Source organism: Sprattus sprattus, assembly GCF_963457725.1.
Source record: "Sprattus sprattus genome assembly, chromosome: 16".
Taxonomy (NCBI): domain Eukaryota; kingdom Metazoa; phylum Chordata; class Actinopteri; order Clupeiformes; family Clupeidae; genus Sprattus; species Sprattus sprattus.
This window is the reverse complement of record NC_137914.1, coordinates 5,459,720-5,478,928: the sequence shown is the minus strand read 5'-3', so window position 1 is coordinate 5,478,928 and position 19,209 is coordinate 5,459,720. Positions and strand designations below refer to the sequence as shown.

Sequence of the window (19,209 nt, the reverse complement as noted above, 5' to 3'; positions counted from 1 at the left end):
TAATGATGCGAATGTCTAAAATGTTTCCCCTTGGTGGGGGAGAGAGAGGACCGTGAGTATCACACAGTCACTGCTTGGGTCTGTTTACGGCAACTGGTGTTGGTGCTCCTTGATCATTAGTGGCTCGTTGCACACCTTCTCAACACATGAAAGGGTGTCTGTTCACGCAGAAGCATGACAGCTGCATCTGATGGTGAGGAACCTACTACCTGTTTCACACCATCAGGCCCCCAAGGTCATCTTTAATTTTGTGAGTTTTGACACTCTTTTTCCTCAAATTGGCAGGGGGCTTATTTTACCTATAATTGTTAAAGGAAGTGTTCTTAAATACGGCCATTGCAAAGGTCCTGTGTAAAAAAAAAAATAATAATATAAAATGACAAAGTCCAAAAAATTAGTTTTCTTTCCTGAATTAAAGAATACAATATACAGCTTGTCTGTGTTACCAAGTGATTTTAAAATGCATTTGCGTTCCAAAGATGCCTAATAACTAATGCGTTCTTACGTTGTGTAATACACATGCCATGAACTGTGTCCTGACACATGCGGCTGGTTCTCTCAATGACATGCTAAACTACCAGGTGCAACGTCTCTCTTTTGTCCCAGGTCGCAACAAACTGATAATTGTAGCCAGACTGACTTAAAGAGTGATTTCCCACAAAAGGGAATCTAATTATTTTTCTTTCTTTTACACATTAGTAGTCTATTGCGTCTCATTCGCACGTTGGTGACAACGAATGACGGCCTTCAGAAAGGTCTCTGTTTGGCACTTAACTTTTCTTTGAACTGTTGCCGTAACTGTGAACTCATAAATCGCGGGAGGGTTTCGACGGTATATAGAGTTCACCGTCTCCCTTGAGAACAGCTTCTGATGGAGAACGTCATGGACAGTCAGCCGAACACTCCGGTCATGATGGAACGGAATCTGGACGATCTTACAGCCAAGTTGATCACGCAGTGGAATTGGAGGGACGGCAACAGTCCGTTCCTAAGTGGACAGCGGACCCTCCATTGTGCTTCGTCGTCGTCACCAGAATCATTGCCTGATTCAATGTGTTCTTCTCCGGAGATGGCTGAGAATGCAAGTGATTGCCAATCTTTCGCCAGTTTCTCCTACACGCTGTCGGGACACAGTCCAACTCAACGCACGCTACAGAAAACATCCAAAGCCAGGATGTCGACTAAAAGGCGCGTTAAGGCAAGTGAAAGGGAGAAGATGCGAATGAGAAGTTTGGCAGAAGCTTTGCATCACCTCCGTGACTATCTGCCACCTGACTACAGCCGTAGAGGTCAGCCACTAACTAAAATCCAGACCCTGAAATACACTATTGAATACATAAAAGAACTTTCAGACATTCTCAACGATTCGTAAGATCATGAAAATGATCTGTTTTGACATGGAAAAATCGTGAAGTAACCGTCTCAGTTATTTAAATGAACTTTGGGATGTCGTCGACCATGCGTCATTTCGTGCGTTCTGGTGAAGTATTCGCGGCCTCTGGCAATGCTTGGAATGATATGATGTTGACAGTTTCTCAACTCTTCTTACCACAGCGGATTTTTAGCATAGTTTTTTGTAAAAGGATGGGGTGCTTATTCAATGTTGTATAAATTTGTTTTGCTGAATAGTATCCTTCAATTGGTGTAAATAAAAATGTTTGATTTGGCACTTGAAGACATGTCAGTCTTCCGTAGATTATTTTGTGAATGTTTTAGTTGATTGTTCACAGTGCTAATAAAAAAAAATATTACTTTTAAGTGCCCATTTGGTGTTAAACATGCAAACATGATTTGTACAAACTAACATGTGTATCTCCATCCCATGGCGACAAGGATATAAGAATAGTCAACAGTTTAGTTTGTGCGCACTCCTGCACCTAGCCTGGATTCAAAACCAGTGCGTTTATGCCACCAATAACAATGCCACAATCACATTGTGGCCAATACGAAACAAGCCCATAGCCAACCGCGTCTCGACTTAGTTTCCCGTGGGTGTGACCCTTGCTACAATGCATTCTTGACCAAAAAAAATCTGAGCTGCATGTTATGGTCGGCTCAAGCTGCCATTTCAAAGCATATTATCCCAGAGGGTGAAGATTTATTTTATTTTATATAGATGTTTCTAACCTCAAAAGTATTATAGAGAAGGCACGTTTGCAAGGGTTTTATTCTCGTTTTTAAACGCTGCCCCCTCTGCACCCCAAGGTAAGCTTTTCTCATATTCCCTTCGCTATTTTCACTAGATACAGTTGGAGAGCAGTTTCTGTTAATCACGAAGATGACAATTGATAGAATACTCAATAATTTAGGAACCTGCATGTGATAGGTCTGCACAGACACTGAGCCTTGCGTCTAAACCGTATGCTCATAATCCTTGAAATACGAGCGACTGAAATAACAATCCATTCCATTCCAGGTTATTTTTAAGACCATGCCAGTGTTACCTTTAACATTTTAGTAATTTAAATAGATCTCGACGTGTGCATTGCTGATGGAAGACTTGAGAAGGTATACACTTGAACTGATGTCAAGCGCTACAGGCCTAATCAATATAGAGATGACTGTTAATTATTATTGAATGTTTCCATTGTTTTCTTCTTCTTCTTTTTTTGACACCGAAGTAGCTAACAGGTATTCTCCCTTCCGAAATTGTTAGGATTAAATTAATGACTTTGAACGTATCCGTAAAACAAATAAGAGTTCAAATCAACAGATGGGTTGTTCCTCAATAATAACAATATTAATGCACGGCCTGTATCCCGACGAGAGTTCGTTCATACTGTTAGAATCAATATAAGGCTACTCACTGCTTCTTGCACATGCTGTAGGGAAGCAAGAATACCGGAGGCAATTTGATATTTAGGCTAAGTACACTTGACATCTTGTGTTGAGAGTTTCTCAGCTGTGCGCCACAAATGGTCTGCGAAGGTGTGGCAAGTAGCAAGCCAGGGATACATTTACCCCCGATGTCATTCGGTATGTAAGTCAGCTTTTAATAAGCTCCTTTCAGAATTTGCTAAGCCTGGTTGTCATGGATCTCGAAGTCAGCCCTCAACTGCTATATCCATCAAGATAGTACTGACATTCCGAGGCGTCACCATACTATAGCTGCTGTTCTGACGTTGTCTGTTTTTAACACTGGACATTGGAGTCTTGAATTGATGCACTGAAAGGCTGTTAACATAAAGAATAGATCGCTCTAAATTCTTGTTTGTAATTTAGTTAACGAGGCTAATGCATACTTATATTGCGTTTGTTGTTATTGCTTTGCATGATTAATATATTAAAGGCCATGGAATTAAAGGTATACTTTGTGTTTAAAAAGAAGTAGGTGAAATTATAGTTTTTTTCAACCAAAGATCCATGTGGGCATTTGCTCCACTTGTGTGTGATTGCCTCCCTCAGGAATGTCTCCCCCCCCCCCCACACACACACATACACACACACACAGTTAGAGTGTGAGGCTATTTACAGACAATTCTTCCTCTCACACACACACACACACACACACACAGAAATTGAGAGATAGAGCCTGTGTGTTTGTTTGTATGTCTTTGTATGTGTGTACTGTATGTGCACAATGTAGACATTTTGATTTCCTTGATCTCTTCACCTGAATCCCCTCTGCTTGTTGTATTCCCTCCCTCAAAGAAACAAAAAGTCCAAAACAGAACTCGTCCATCCATCCCAGGCATCAGGGACCTCACAATTTGTCTTTATCTAGATTGTTGTCTCATATCATGATTCTGTGACATATATTGTGATATATTGACATTAGGGATGGGCATTGTACATTCTAGGCATCTTCGTTATCCATTCCAACATTTTTTTAATGTTTGTATACATTTTCCAGTCCTTAATTTTAACAAAATGCTTGACATGCCCGTGAGAAAGAGGCTTAGGACACATACAAGTCAGACAAATATTAGAAAACAATGAAATCCGTGTATATTTGACCCCATTGCTCTAACAACAGGGTCACTGTTTATTTGAAATGGTAAGAATTTAGCCAAACAAAGATCAATTCTAATTCGACATATGTGGCTCTCTACATACCTCTGCTCTTTGGTCAAGCCGTTCAATGAAAACCTTACAATGTATTTACTATTTAATATATTTATTATTTAAGATGTTTCCTCCGTTTTGGAAACACATATCTAGTAAGGCACAATAAGTCAGACCTGAGGCATCTTAGGTGTCTGTCTGCAGATGGATGCTGAAACAGAGCAAGTCGAGGAGCAAACAGACATCCCAGCAGCCCCGGCAGAGGAATCGCCTCCTGAGACCAAAACCAGGCCAGGCAGACACCTGTATATGAAATATATATTGTATGAAATATACTGTGTGTTTCAGCATATAAACATACGTAGAGTATATTTATTCATATAAACATACATAATGTGTGTTTCATCATGTAAGCTATGTGTGTTATATTTTAGGAAATGAATGTTTCTGATTTTATGAAATATATATCCCCATCATAAGTATGTTTTAATTTGCACATGCTGTTTCACAGAGACTGTGGGGTGAAAGGTCGTGGCGGCCGGATAGGCCGAGGGTGGCGCGGAGGTCGTGGCATGATGAAGGCGTTCGGACCCCCAGGGCGGGGCAGGGGAAGAGGGCACGATGGGTTAATGAATGGGTTTGGGCCCATGAGGTACACTACAGAGCACTTCCTCTCTTTTTTATTATGTGTGGTATTCTGGCTTTCTTGTTTTGTATACAGCACAGTGACAACCAGAGCTCACTTCTCTCACTGTTATCACACGCTTTCGTCTGTCCCAAGAAGGGGGATTGGAAGGATGCAGCCGTACCCAGACCTCCGAGGCAGAGGCGGTATGAGGGGATGCCTAAGAGGCATGGGTCCCCCACCTCCTCCTCCTCCCCCACCCGTGCACCTGAGACCTTACCCTCCTATGCACAGGTACAGGTGGGCAACAGTGGTACAGGAGGTAGAGAAGTCGTTTAGTAATCACAAGGTTGCTAGTTCGATTCCCTGTCGAGGCGTCCTTGAGCAGTACACTGAGCAATACACTGAACCCCTAATTGCTCCTGATGTGCAGTGTGCCGTCAGTGTAAATGTGAAAAAATGTATACATCCTTGTAAGTCTCTTTGGATAAAAGCGTCTGCTAAATGACTAAAATGTAAAAATGTAATGTATCCAGGACGCTGCTAAGCTCAGGCAACAGTACTAGAATTAGAGCATTTCTGTCCTTTAATGGACAGGCAAGTGAATTTCCATACATTGTCAATGTTTCAGGAACTCCTAGTAGCTATGACATTGTTAGGAGAGCTTTGTGAGGTTCAATTAAAGCTGCACACACCGGGACTTTCTCCTCCTTCACCGGTGTGATCATGATGTGCTTGAACCAGACTGTAAGCGGGCATGTTCATCCTCTCTGTGTGCACACAGGTGTGAGCGTGATGTGCTTGAACCAGACTGTAAGCGGGCATGTTCATCCTCTCTGTGTGCACACAGGTGTGAGCGTGATGTGCTTGAACCAGACTGTAAGCGGGCATGTTCATCCTCTCTGTGTGCACACAGGTGTGAGCGTGATGTGCTTGAACCAGACTGTAAGCGGGCATGTTCATCCTCTCTGTGTGCACACAGGCGTGGCCCCCCTCCACTACCGCTTGGACCCCCTGGTTTCCGTGGTCGCCTGTTTCCTCCTCCTCAAGGCCACAGCTTTCCACCAGGCCACCATCGTCACTTTCACCCCAGAGGGTAAGAAGCCAAGCCGTATTCTCTCGATTCCTCCTTCCCTGCTCCTAAAATAATGTGCACAGATGGCTTTGCTTCTTCCATTTCTGTGCCCTCTCATGTTGCACTGCTTTGTCTGAGACTGGGCCAAATACATTAGAAGTAAGGTTAATTGAGTATAGGGGGTAAACAGTAATACATAGAAATCAAATAATCAGTGAAAAGACATTCAAATTGACATTGAAAAGTGTAGTGCATGAATAATTTTTCAAATGATTAAATTGATTGTAAATGAATTGCCAAGCAGACTGCAGTGTAGTTGGTAACATTTCTCCTTGAGGAACCAAGGCTCACCAATGAGTTACTTTTGACACAGGCCGATTGAAGTACAGCGGACCGCCAGGATGCAAATGTGTGATTTTATCCTTTTATACAGCTGCCACAATGGACCCGCCCCTTCTCCACCTTTTCCCCCGCCTGGCAGAGCTCAGCGGTGGCCAGGCGCCTCCAGGGGGCGACGTTTTTAAATGTGGCTCCAGTTTAAACCATAATGAGCACTTTCCTTTAACACTGGGGTCAGTCAAACAGGTATTAGACAAAGGCAGCCCACATTTCTGACTGGAGAGCTACCAAAGTGCTCCAAAGTTGTCCAAATAGAAAAAAAATCTGGAGATGATTGTTTTGTGTTGAGAATACTCCTTGGGAATCAATGAATTGGCAAGAGAGCATCAGAACACCAGTGTGTAAATATATTATTTATGTTGAAAGATCATTTAAACCAGAAAATTACTTTCCTGGAGGGGATGAAGTAATATAGCCCTTTAAATGTTGTTTAGTCCAGTTGGTGGTTATCATGTGAGCCTTAAAATAGGTAGTTGTTAACCCATAAAAAAAGGCAGTAAGAAAATGAAAGGCAAAAGATGAGAGGAAAAGCAACTGCAACTGCACCATCAGCCCTTCTGTGTTCAGATACATCAGTATTCCTGGAATCCTGGGACCTCCCTAGCTTTCCTTCGTCACATTACACGGATGTACTTTGTTAACCTTACCAGACAGCACATAAGCAACATAGTCACAACAAGAAGCTCTTATACACTTATACAACAAGTGAAACCATACTCTGTGAAGTATTCCTGATCCTATGAAAGTGATATTTTCTATCATAAATGTGCAGCTACTTTTATTTGAGTATTACTGTACCACTGTGGAGGGGTTAATATATAAAAAAAATATATAGTTCGATATAAAAATATATAATGATTAAATATCACATAATGCCAATACAGTATATATTTGCATTTGTATTTCAAAGCAAATGACAAGTATTAATTGCTTTAAAATAGTGTAAAGTACATCTACTATGTATATAGTTTTGATATGTTATACTACCTTCACTCATGGTGGTGTGGATTTGTGTGCACTTGTGTGGTTTGTGAACACTTGCTAAACGCACAGTGGATTGGACCTAGTCACGACAGAAGCAAAAAATAAAGTTAACATAAACTGATCTCTTCTATTTACTGTTTATTCAAAGCCAACATAAGAATGTCCGTTGTTTGTCCATCGGACGTGTAACTCACTCCAAGTACGAGTTTTTTGAAAGCTATGTTAATATATGTATATTGCACTTAACGTATTGCATTTGCACATTATAAAATATAAAACATTTCAATTCTATCTTACACTCATTATACATTAGTCATTACAATTATTCTATAGCATATGAGGTTAAGCCTCATTTGTAAGTGAAGTTGGAGGAGCAAGAACCCATGAGGAATATAAAACAGTTGATTTCAAAATACACAGACCTACACTATATTTGTAAAAAGCAATGACAACTGGGCTGAGACGAGCAGAAAGGAGAAGAGGGCTGTGACTTAATATATATTAAATCAAAGCCCCTGTAGTGCAAACTCTATAAAACCTGCTCGAGGTCAAAACTGATAGCCTCTAGTTGGAACTGAAAGACAGTCCATGCTCTAGCAAAGTAGATCATTGGAACAGAACTGCAACATTGCACTGGACATTCATAGCAGTCTAAGGCGAGTCTTTCACCCAGGGTCTTTTCTGCCTCGTTAATCCTAATGATGCTTTTGGATGGGCTGGCAGGAATGCCCACTCTCTTCATGGTGTCACTGAGCACACATCTGCATTTAATCGTGTGTGTGAAAGTTCATCTAAAGGTGCAGTACTTCTGATGAGGAAGAAAGTTTGTCTTCTTTCAACGCTTAGCTTCATTATCCCCCGGGGAAGTGAAGACGATTGCAAGGGACGCATGAGCCACTTTGAGGTATCACATTAAGTATTACTTTTTGACACGTGGTCTAAAATAGCTCAGTTTGTGTGAAAGACATCATGACATGGTGCAGAATATGTGGCAGTGAAGTTATTGACTAGCATATTATGGATCTCACTTTGACCCGTAATTTACTCTAATCCACGTGTGTGAATCAAACCTACAGGAGAAGCCTTCACCAAATAAACTACCATGAGTGTAACAAACATAATACAAATAATAATTATCCCAAAAAAGTAATAACTTCCCACAAATGCCCACTTTTTTGTAATCTGTACAAATGCGATAATTGTTGCCGATCACAAACTTAATATTTTGTTTTGCAGGACGTTATTGTGTTTGTGGGAAGGTAAACATTTAATGTACATTAAATGTAATAAATCACAAATGTTGTGAAATTTGACCTGTTCTAGTGGTAGGTTTAATCCAACTGTAATATAATGCACTGAAAAGCAGACACAAGACTTCCAAATTGCTCTCAATAGGTGTTGCACCTTTTTGTCTGAGATCTTCAGCCCCCTCTGTCAATTTCCCTCTTCTGCAACTGAATGCTTGTCTGCTGTTGGCTGTGCTGCTGCCTCTAACAATGATGACGGACTGATTGTTATTGTCTCCTGAAGGGGCACATAGTCACCCTTACCGAGGTGGTGTGAAGCGGAAGCAGGCCTCCCTCTCTCTCCCGCGTCCCTATCCCAGGGATGTGCCCTGTGGTGTGGTGACTCACTACTACTAACACAGCCCAGGTGAGAGAGAAACCTTTGCTCTTCGACCAGTTTAACATCCAGAACCCATCCACTTTTCCCCTCCAGGGGATGAACACAACAGAGTCAGTGTTTCTACATAGCCAAACAAGTGAACTGTAAATAAAAGGTAAACCAAACGCAACAGCTAGTCTCCTTACACAGGTAGTCTCCACAGCTATTTCTATTCCAGTCTCACAGCCCATAATAAACAGTGATGGTAGTCATGCCTTCTACATCTGAGTACATGAGAGACTGCAATAAGGGAATAGGATTGGTTATTGGTCACCGTCTCTGCTCTCTTATGTGTGTGTCTGTGTGAGATCTCCTTGTGAGTCACCTAACATGACTCACTTGTATCAGCAGGGACGTGCACACTGCACAGGAGTGTGCTAAGGTTGCTTTGGCAACTGCCCGTTTGCCCTCTTCAACTGAAGTTGCCCCTCCTAAGGAAATATTTTATAATAATAATATTTGCGATAACATGACGGGGGCGTGGCAGAGACCAGAAAACGGCTCAAGGACAGTAAAGTTTTAACTAAATATTCTGTGAACGTTGTATGTATGGAGACCCACTACTCAGGTTTGTACATGGTGATTTTCCTTAACATGTTTGCACATAATTGGTACTGCTTTGTATTTTGTTTTCACTCATTAAAATGTTTTAAAACAGTCAAATTGTTTTTGATATAGTTTGCATAGTTCTAAGTGAGTTACAATATAAAAAAAAAATCATATAACACTCCCGGTGTTGTGTTAACTTGGAGCTTGACAAAGACATATGGACCGGTAAGTTCTACAACACGAGAACATCAATAACAATGGATTACATGAAGATGTCATTCTAAGTCTTGCAAGATGAAGCCTGTAAACACGTGAATCGTGTGAAATGGTCTGGAAATTGTATGAAACACGATAACAGTCATCTGGAATAAAAGTATTAGGATGGCACAAAGCTGAGCCTCTAGATGGGGCTACGGCACTATGTGGGGAAACCATTCACTATGTCGAGGAAAAAAGATTTAGAGAGGGTTTTTTCCAAAAACGATCAACTGGGTCAAATATGCAATTTATGACAGTGTGTTATGTAATTCATAAGGTAAGCTGCATACACGATGGGACAAACAGTATGTTGTGACGATGCCACTTTGTTTTTTACATACAATCTACAACAAAGGATAACTGCTGAGCAGTAAACAGAACACACCAAAGAGTAATGCGTTTTCCTCAATGATTTAATACAAGAAATATTTTACACAAGCTTACATGAACACAAATGAACGGTTGTGACGTACACATGAATACATTATACTTCGTTGACAATGAGACCGAGATCACCAAAAATACCACAAAATTAGGTTTATTTGGAGAGACGGTTTGGAGACCTCTTTTCCTTCTCTTGAAAATCAGAGCAGGTGAGAAGTAAATGAGGTGCTTTAAATGTTCACTTCTCTCCACTTTGGCTTGCTTGTTCCTCCTTGGGGGCATCATCCCACATCGGCTTCTGGATATGCTCTGGAACCTTCTCTATGGCAGTCTGTAAGCCACACAAACAGACAGCATCAATTGTAGAGCGAGTAATGGAGGTTATATGTATGAAAGCATGACAGAGATGGAGCTAAAGAGTTGCTTCGCTATACACATTCAAAGAGGTTACTATTTACATCAAGGAGACACTAAAGTTTTTAGCACACAGAATCTGCACAAGCAAGCTGCCAGGATACTGTGACAACTTGTCTTTCGAAGAACTGAGTGGTCACTTATTATCATCACAATTCATAGCATGAAATCACCTCTGGCCAATGTGAAATACTAACAGTGTAATAGTATTTAAAAAAAATTGCATTGCAATCTACTTGAAATGTTAAGACTTGGGAATGTTTTAGGTATGAATGCAAGGTTTAGACAAATCTTCCCATGTAAAGACTTCTAGGGGAGACTGAGCAATATTGGATTGGACTTACCTTGGTCACCTCCATAGCTACGCCTTCTGGAAGATTCCGCTGAATGTATTCTAAGTATACCTGCACTGTGGATCCTGTTACTCGAGATAGCTATCAATGAGAGAAAACAATAACATTATTTCACTGTTAATAGTTTTTGTATGTGTCAGTTAGATGTCAGCAAACTATAGTATGAAGTTATTATTTATTTAAATCTTCATTCAATTGTATGTTACAAGTAAACATTTATAGAGAATATTCTAATAATCGGACTCATTCACACAAACACAGCAGCCTCATCAATCAATCATTGTGTTGTATTGGACACACACACACACACACACACACACACACACACACACACACAAAATGCAGTTATCCTCTCACCTCAATGCACCTGTAATGAGTTCTCATCTCATACTGAACTCTATGTTTTTTGAAGATGTGCACAGATTTCAGCACTGTTAACTTCTCAATGTGTTTGGGTGGCTCATACCTACAAAGTAACGCACAAAAAAAAGCAAGAAACTGAAGAAAAAAAACTGTTAAAAATCCTTAACCCTACAATTTCGTCAATGATGCACGCCTAATAAAATGAGTCTTCACTTAAAGACTAAACATGAGGAAGCACTGTTGTTGTATTGTTAACACAACTCCTGTTTAATATTTCAAAGTTTAACCAAACGACAAATTGCTTGAAATGCGGTATTTGGATGTTGGATGCTGTGTACTCACACTTTGCCCAGGCCAATGCCCAGCTCTTTAGCAGCCAAGGTGGCGAAGAATTCATAGCTGTCAAGAACCGTCTTGTCGTGGCCCTTTACAAGTACTTCAACCTTCTGATAGAGGGTATCTGGTTCGTCTATCACAGTGATCTTAAAACAGAACAGATGACCACAAGAATAAACTTTAGCTACACATGACAGGCAACTTTCAGTGGGATTGATGGTGTGTTGAACATTAAAGGCCGTTCAGCCAAGGGAACTTACAGCAGGAGCACTTCTGAAGACGCTTGCCGTGTGGAAAGTTGCTGGTGTCTGCAAACGCCATGATTGGCTGGAGAGAAAATTATATGAACACAGACATGAACCTTAATGGTTTGTTAACGTACATCTGGGACATGGCAAAGCAGGTTATGAACACACACGACTGACTAACAGCCAGGTAATGACAACTAACTACGTTTGTAGTTGGAATTGATGGTGATTACTGAAAGGGCAACCTTTACAAGTGCAATCCTTGCAGGGCCGACGTTTAATACTGTAACAAAAATACCAACCTGGAAATAGCTTGTCTGTCGTACGTCCCACAAATGTCCACTTTATGCAATGCCTATGAGCAGAGATGTAAATCAGTGTGTGCAGTTTAGCCAGTCTAACTTGAGCGTCGTAACATAACACAGAAATTACGCTTTAAACATAACATCGATACATTAACCAATACAACAATGAAACACAATGTTTCTTAATCTAACGTGTGTTTTACCCGTGATGTCCTGAAAACTGTCCTCGCAACGGCCCCAACATTTCTCACGATCACTATGGGAGCCGCCATGATTGATCCCAGAAATCCAATCTGTTGTTCTTCGTCTAGAAAGGTTTTGTGGATTCACTAGTCTTTCTGTGCGTCACTGCCTCCTACTGGAGAAGAGTAGTCGAAAGATGACATTACACGATAAGATGCATGATAATACATACTCAATACGACAAAAATCAAAGCACAGCCATCATTAAACAGAGAGACCTAAAACATGTCTTTGTCAACACTGTTTCAAGATAATTGGGGGAAAATCAGTAAACGAGAGGTCATGAAAGGTCATAAGAATTCAGGATATTGTTGCTAATCAGAATCTTGGTCAAATCAAGTGTTAAGGTATTGCTGGACAATCAAAATTCATCATACTGTATTTAGCGTATTGTATTGGTATCGTATTGTCTGTTTGTATCATATTGTCTGTACATATTGTCTGTACTTGTTGTCACTATGTGAGCTGCAAGATACCTGAAATTCCCCTCTGGATTAATAAAGTATCTATCTTTCTATCTACTGCTGCTGGTTAGAAATCCAAGAAATATACCTAGATGATCAGTAGCCAAGATCCTGCCAGCTAATCAGAATCCAGGATGCTGCCAGCCAATCAGAATACAAGAACCAGCCAGCCAATATGAACCCAGGATACATCTAGGTACTTCACTATCTCTTGTCTAAATGCCCTTCAGTGCCCCTATCAAAGTTCAAATTTGAATCACATCAGACAGCTGTGGAGCTCTCTAATAGAGTGGAAGAGCAGGGTCTGGGTTAGGTGACAGTTGGTGACAGTTGAGAAGGTGACAGTTGAAAAGCATGGGGTGAAGCTGGCCTCCTCTCCAAGTGCCATCTCCCTGGTCCATCCTGAAACAAGTGAGCTGAGACTGCGGGGCTGGGAGAGGCAACCACGCCCTGCATAGCCACAGTCACAGGACAGCAGAAACAGATGCATGTGAAGAAGTTGCTGTAAGGGACGGTTGTTAATGGTGATCCATCACTTGTTCTGGTTGGCCAGCATCCAGGACCCATGCATTGTTGGGCTGGACCTGTTGGCCAGGAGGGGAGGGGGCCCACGGTGGATGTGTCTGGAGCCAGGCTACTTCCGGGCACTGGAGCCGGGTTGTGAGCAGTGGTGTAGTGGTCCCTGGAGAAGTGGGTATACCCTTAATTTTTTTTGAGCAGCCAATACAGCACAGGATAAAACGCCCTGTTTTGAGAAGTGGGTAAACACAATGCTGACTGAAAAATAAGTGGGTTGGGTATACTCCGACCGTATACCTGCGTATACCCTGGACTTCACCACTGGCTGTAAGCCAGAAGACTCTCTGCACCACGGCTGCTGACCCCCCCCCCCAGCCCAAGGGTTCCCTGCCATCATAGACTATTTGTATTTGTCTCTGTCAACAGTGTTTTTGGTTGTCAAGCTAAAGTAATACTTTAAGATGGACAGCGATATTGAAGCAATGGGGTGATTTTGTGTAGATTCAGTTGTTTTTAGATTGATGACATTGTCAGGGAAACAGGCCTAGCCCAAAGATGAAGCAGGGTTTGAATACTTTACGTGGCGGTTGTGTTAATGCAAGTCAATTTATAAATATTTACTCTTTAGTAAAAGGCAGCCATGTATTTATTTGATACAATTTATAATCATCTCTTTTTAGTCTGCAAATTGTGGGCAAGGCTATCGGCTGTTTTGTCTCTCCAGAGAATTTCTAATATTTCGTAGACGAGCGCTGCTCACTGACAGGAAAGCTGCCAAAGACAAGAATCATGTGACCGTCACGTGACACAGCATTCGGGCCCTGGATAGTGAGTGAGGTGGCTCAGGCTATCAAACATTGGACGACAAAGGTAAGCATTTTATTGGGTTTCAGATTCGCTTAATTTCGATTTTATCGCACAGTGAAATTAGTTTAACATGGTAATTTATCAACATGACTACAATTAGATTATTGTTAATGTCACTTTGGAACTCGGTAACCGTTTTGTTCGCATATTATGGTTAACGATAGCTTGCTAATGTTGGCTAATGTAAAACAAGTAGGCTAGCGATAGATGCATCACGAAACTGCTTTTAAAAAGATTGAAGTATGTAGTATTAAGGCGGATACCTCTATAATGAGAATATCCTAAGACTAAGAACATAGAACGTCTAGTGAATTACGATGTGTGTGTGAATTTTACATTGTGGCTAGCTCGACCTGTTTACATTAGTAGCATATCATATTAGTAGCCAATTGCCATTGATGCGATATATTTTCAGTTGAATATGTCAAGTTTTACTGACCTCAGGTTTGACTATGTAGTTGAGATGGCCAACTAGCTATCTTTTATTTAAGGTCCGAATGACCTAGATCGACGTTATACTGCTCGTATGGTAGTCATGTTTTGTAGCTGGCAAATGTTTTGGTGATTTGTGATAAAGCTGGAATTTTTAACAGTGATCAAGTGTTTTTAATGTCCCAAATAATAAAGGATGCCGTATAGTTGGCACGATTGTAAGACTCACCAGGTCCATATTCTGTAAGCAGTTGTTGGGTGCAGGTTGATGGGGAAAACAAATGTTGAAGCTTTGGCTACTTCGCCAGGTACTTTTTAAATGCACATTGTTCCAATGTCTTGTGCTGTGTTAATTTACGGGCAGCATTCTTAATGTCCTGTTAATTTGCTGCCATTTTAAAATAATGAATTCAGTGCATTTTGTTCCTCTAGTCGTCACCTGATTGTTACTACCTTAGCTCACCCCAGCTTTCCCAATGTAGACGAAGAATTGTAGCTTGTAGACAAGCAATATAAAGATAGACAACATGATAGAGCAGCAATTGCAATATTATATCTTATTATTTATAGTTTTTTTTATCATTGAAGAGTACATTGTCAAGGTAAATATGTTGCAAAATGTAAAAGAGCCTGTAGACGTGATGTATGGACTTGTAGTATACGATGTGCGTATTTAAATTTTCACTTGTATATCCTAAAATGCTCACATGCATGGGAAGTCACAGAAGAAGAAGAAAGTAAAAACACATGAGAGCTTTTAGAAAAAAAGTTGTGGGTTGAAATTTTGACTTTCACTCCCACCCATGTTCTGAATGTGAAGTCACAGAAAAAATATTCACAAATGTATAGATTGATATTTACATAAATCAGAATCGGAGGCAAAAATATCATACCGGCATCAGGATAAAACATATAAGCATTTTGCATATATACATGATGCATATAAGATGGTATACATGATGCATACAAGGGCCCATGATGCATACAAGATGGTATATACATGATGCATACAAGACTGATAGTGGAAAAATATGGAGAGAGCCAGCAGTCGAAGTATTGGTTGAAGGACAGCTTATAGTTGGAATACAGTTCTCAGGAGTTTATCATGATAAGGTTGAGCAGAGCAATGAGGCAGACAACTATGCCAATTAGAGTATAAAAGAGTAAATGTTGGAGTGCAAGTTGTCATTTTATTTATGTAAACAATATCATGTAATAATATGTAAACAATATAATAATCAATCCACCCATTTGTATTTGTTTCTGACTTTCACTTTCAGAACACGGGTGTGTAAATATCTTTAAATTCACAGTTATTTAACAAGCCGTCATGTATATCGTTTTTTCTGTGACTTAAAATTCAGCTCACAAGTGTATGACTAATTTATTGTATATTATAGTGAAAATGTAAACATACGAGTTCTGATTTTTGTTCTACAAGTTCTCTAATCAAGTCTACAAGCTATCGCATTTTGCAACATATTTGCCTTCATGTATGATAAGCTACGTTTTTTATTTATCTCAAGCGTGTGGCATTTGAAGGGCTAAAAGGTTGTTATTTGTGTGTATGGTGTTCCATCTAACGTCGATGTTTTTATTCCGTCACTGCGCTCCTGGGCTTTCATCTTTGAAGGGATTCCCGGCGCTGATTGGAGCGAAAATCAATGACGCAATGACGTTGCCGGGAGAAGCCGCTCTCCCGCGGAAGGACAGCTGATGATTTCCAACCCAGTCTTCGCTCTCAGCCTGTTCGGACATTGCTTCACAATAAAAGGAGCTACGAATTACACTGGCACCACAAACATGCTATTTACTGTCTGATGGTTGGAGTAGACTTCTGGATTTATGTTGTGTTGACACTGGAGGAGAAGGCATCTGAAATGATGGACAGGGACTCGGCGACGCTAAATGGAGTCTATCGGATGTCTGGTACTCTATGAAGACGCTTAATAATAATAAAGAATAACCCTACTTCACTGCCGAGGACAAGAACGGAGTTTAGTTTTTTTCTTGGTAATTATGTCATAACATTGATATTAAATTAATATTGTCAAAGACTGCAATTGTGCATTAACGACTGAATGAACACGAACGACTGAAAAGAGGAATACAACGAAGAACCATTTTTTTTTTAACTTTTATAACTATTCACTGTTGAAATGACTTGATCAGTGTGCCTTTTTCCGTATATGCACATCAATGACGTTTATAATTTAACACATTTGTTATCATGGAACGTTTGAGGTGATCACCTAGGCACCATCCCTCAGATATTCATGGACCCAATCCACACGAAGTTCATTTCAAAAGGTCACATTGGCTGTTTTGGACAGCTTTATTGGATCACCGACGCGAGAGTTGTTGCCCTTTGTGCTATGAACTCTCACACCGTAAGCATTTGTTGCTAGCCCCGCACGGCACGGACACTTCAAGTGTCTTTACACTAAACTCGCGGATCACCTCGCTCAACCACTACCAGCGGTGAACCGTTTGTTGACGGCAGGAATGTTCGCGGCGGTCGAACATGGGCCCGTGCTCTGCAGCGATTCGAACATCCTCTGCTTGTCCTGGAAAGGACGAGTGCCGAAGAGCGAGAAGGAGAAGCCGGTGTGTCGGAAGCGGTACTATGAGGAGGGCTGGCTCGCCACAGGGAACGGCAGGGGTGTCGTAGGAGTGACGTTCACTTCCAGCCACTGCAGGAGAGACCGCACAACACTTCAGAGAATAAACTTCAATTTGAGGGGACACAACAGTGAGGTGAGTGGTTATTTGTTTATTCATTTTGTTGTAAATACTTGAGTATGAAACGGAGTTAAAACCGCAAATTGCAAAGTGTTTAAACCACTGACCAAGTACAAGAGGAGTTAGAAATATTTTCTTTTTAGTTATCATCATACAGTCTTGGAAGCATCATTTAATTTGACTCACTGCAATGATGATCCAATTTGAACATACTATGTGTTGGAGATTGAGTCAGATGTGTGTCTATGGGCCTTGGGAGTGACATTAACTATTCTTAAACTTTTTGCTCACTAGAGCACCCATAGCTCTTAGTAATACTTGAAATGTGTCCTCATGCTGAAAAAGAAATATGAGTTCCATTATTGGCTTGTACCAAAGTCAGCATGTCTGAAGTATTGCTTGCAGTCGCAAGTCAATTCTCCACCTCAGTTTGGATTTGATATCGTTTTTATACACAGAGATGTGGAAATGGAAGGTAATGTGAGATCAAATAATAGTAATAATATAAAAAAAAAAGACTGGCGCTTCATTCTTCTACCTGCATGGCTGATCAGACGTTCAGCTTCCTGTGTCGGGAGCGCAGGTGGCACTAAACGAGCGGGGAATGTAGAATCCATCATGCGGAGCCCACGTCATTTCACGTCGTGACAGTTTGGAAATTACGCCGCCTAATGAATTCTGTCAACCTGGTGACAGATCGACTCACTCATTTGTGCAGCCCACCCCCCCCTAACACACTCTTTAACTGGTTCAGAGATCTGCCTGCTCTGCACCCAGGGTTGAAGTACTCTGTGCTGCGTGTCATGCTCTTCTCTCTCTCTCTCTCTGTTGCTCCCTCGCCCTCTCTCTCCTCTCTCTCTCTTTCTCTCTCTCTCGCTCTCTCTCTCTCTTTCTCTCTCTCTGTCGCTCCCTCGCTCTCACTCTCTCTCTCTCTTGCTCTCTCTTCTCTCTTCTCTCTCTCTCTTTCACTCTCTTGCTATCTCTATCTCTATCTCTCGCTCTCTCTTCTCTCTCTCTTTCACTCTCACTCTCTCGCTATCTCTATCTCTATCTCTCTCTCTCCTCTCGCTCTTTCACTCTCACTCTCTCGCTATCTCTATCTCTCTCTCTCTCTGTCGGTCTCTCTATCTCTATCTCTATCTCTATCTCTCTATCTCTCTCTCTCTCTCTCTCTCTCTCTCTCTCTCACTATGGAAACTACCCACGTTCAAGATGTGTTGGTCTGATGTGGTCCAAGGGAGACGAGTAAACAAAAACACATCATGGCCTTGTATAAACCGAAGCAGATGGGCATCTAACAGCAACAAGGATAACCATAGTGTGACTAGTGTGCTGTATGGCTTTCTTTCGATACGGTGGTGTGCTCACGTTGCAGGTAAAGTGCCCTGCGAGTTGAGTGACAGGGAGGTGGGGCTGTTGGTGGCTGAGTGTGATTTTGGCTGGATGAAGGTGAACGGAAACGACTCTCTCTAGCCACTATTCTCCTTCCCCTTCTCTAACAAACACACACACACACACACACACACACACACACACACACACACACACACCCACACACCCACACACCTTCTAGGCCAGATTCCCACACAGAGCAGGATATTAGCTTGTGTGCTGTTATACGTATGTGTCTCTTTGTGGTTATATTGTGTGTGTGTGTGTGTGTGTGTGTGTGTGTGATTTTGGCTGGATGAAGGTGAACGAAAAGGACTCGCTCTGCCCGTTCATGTACTCTAAAGAGGTGCCACGGGGACACTTCTGCCGACCACTCGTGCGCATTTTTAGAGCTACTCTATCTGTCGCTCTTCTCTGTGTAGTGCAGAGATGTTTCGGGGGATGGGCTGTTTTCATCCACAAGGTATCCATGTTCTGTTAAGCATTGAAAGCATGGGGTTATTGAGGTAATAGCAGTGAGACCCTGCCTTCCGCTTTATGGTGTCTGCTTTTGTGTCATGCAGCATAGGTAAAATGACTTTTAGCTG

The 19,209-nt window shown here is 41.3% G+C and overlaps 3 protein-coding genes across 3 annotated transcripts in view; 2 read left to right on the top strand and 1 right to left on the bottom strand.

Annotated features, from left to right (window-relative positions):
- Window positions 1-871: 871 nt before the first annotated feature.
- On the top strand, window positions 872-1,372 carry msgn1 (mesogenin 1; the record flags this gene model as incomplete). The annotated part of the gene is made up of 1 exon (XM_080853413.1): window positions 872-1,372. The coding sequence occupies one exon, from the start codon at window positions 872-874 to the stop codon at window positions 1,370-1,372; it is 501 nt and encodes a 166-aa protein (XP_080709539.1).
- An 8,598-nt stretch (window positions 1,373-9,970) lies between these two features.
- On the bottom strand, window positions 9,971-12,242 carry mrps10 (mitochondrial ribosomal protein S10). Its single transcript, XM_080854377.1, has 7 exons — window positions 12,167-12,242; window positions 11,961-12,013; window positions 11,671-11,737; window positions 11,417-11,556; window positions 11,069-11,177; window positions 10,703-10,792; window positions 9,971-10,275 (listed from the first exon to the last, which is right to left on the bottom strand). The coding sequence occupies exons 1-7, from the start codon at window positions 12,233-12,235 to the stop codon at window positions 10,183-10,185; spliced, it is 621 nt and encodes a 206-aa protein (XP_080710503.1). The 5' UTR covers window positions 12,236-12,242; the 3' UTR covers window positions 9,971-10,182.
- A 1,780-nt stretch (window positions 12,243-14,022) lies between these two features.
- tulp4a (TUB like protein 4a) overlaps window positions 14,023-19,209 on the top strand; it is a 30,818-nt gene continuing 25,631 nt past the window's right edge. Inside the window, exons 1-2 of the mRNA XM_080853245.1 lie at window positions 14,023-14,059; window positions 16,122-17,245. Coding sequence (XP_080709371.1) covers window positions 16,994-17,245 — 252 coding nt within the window. The 5' untranslated portion in view covers window positions 14,023-14,059; window positions 16,122-16,993. The remainder of the gene's footprint in view (window positions 14,060-16,121; window positions 17,246-19,209) is intronic.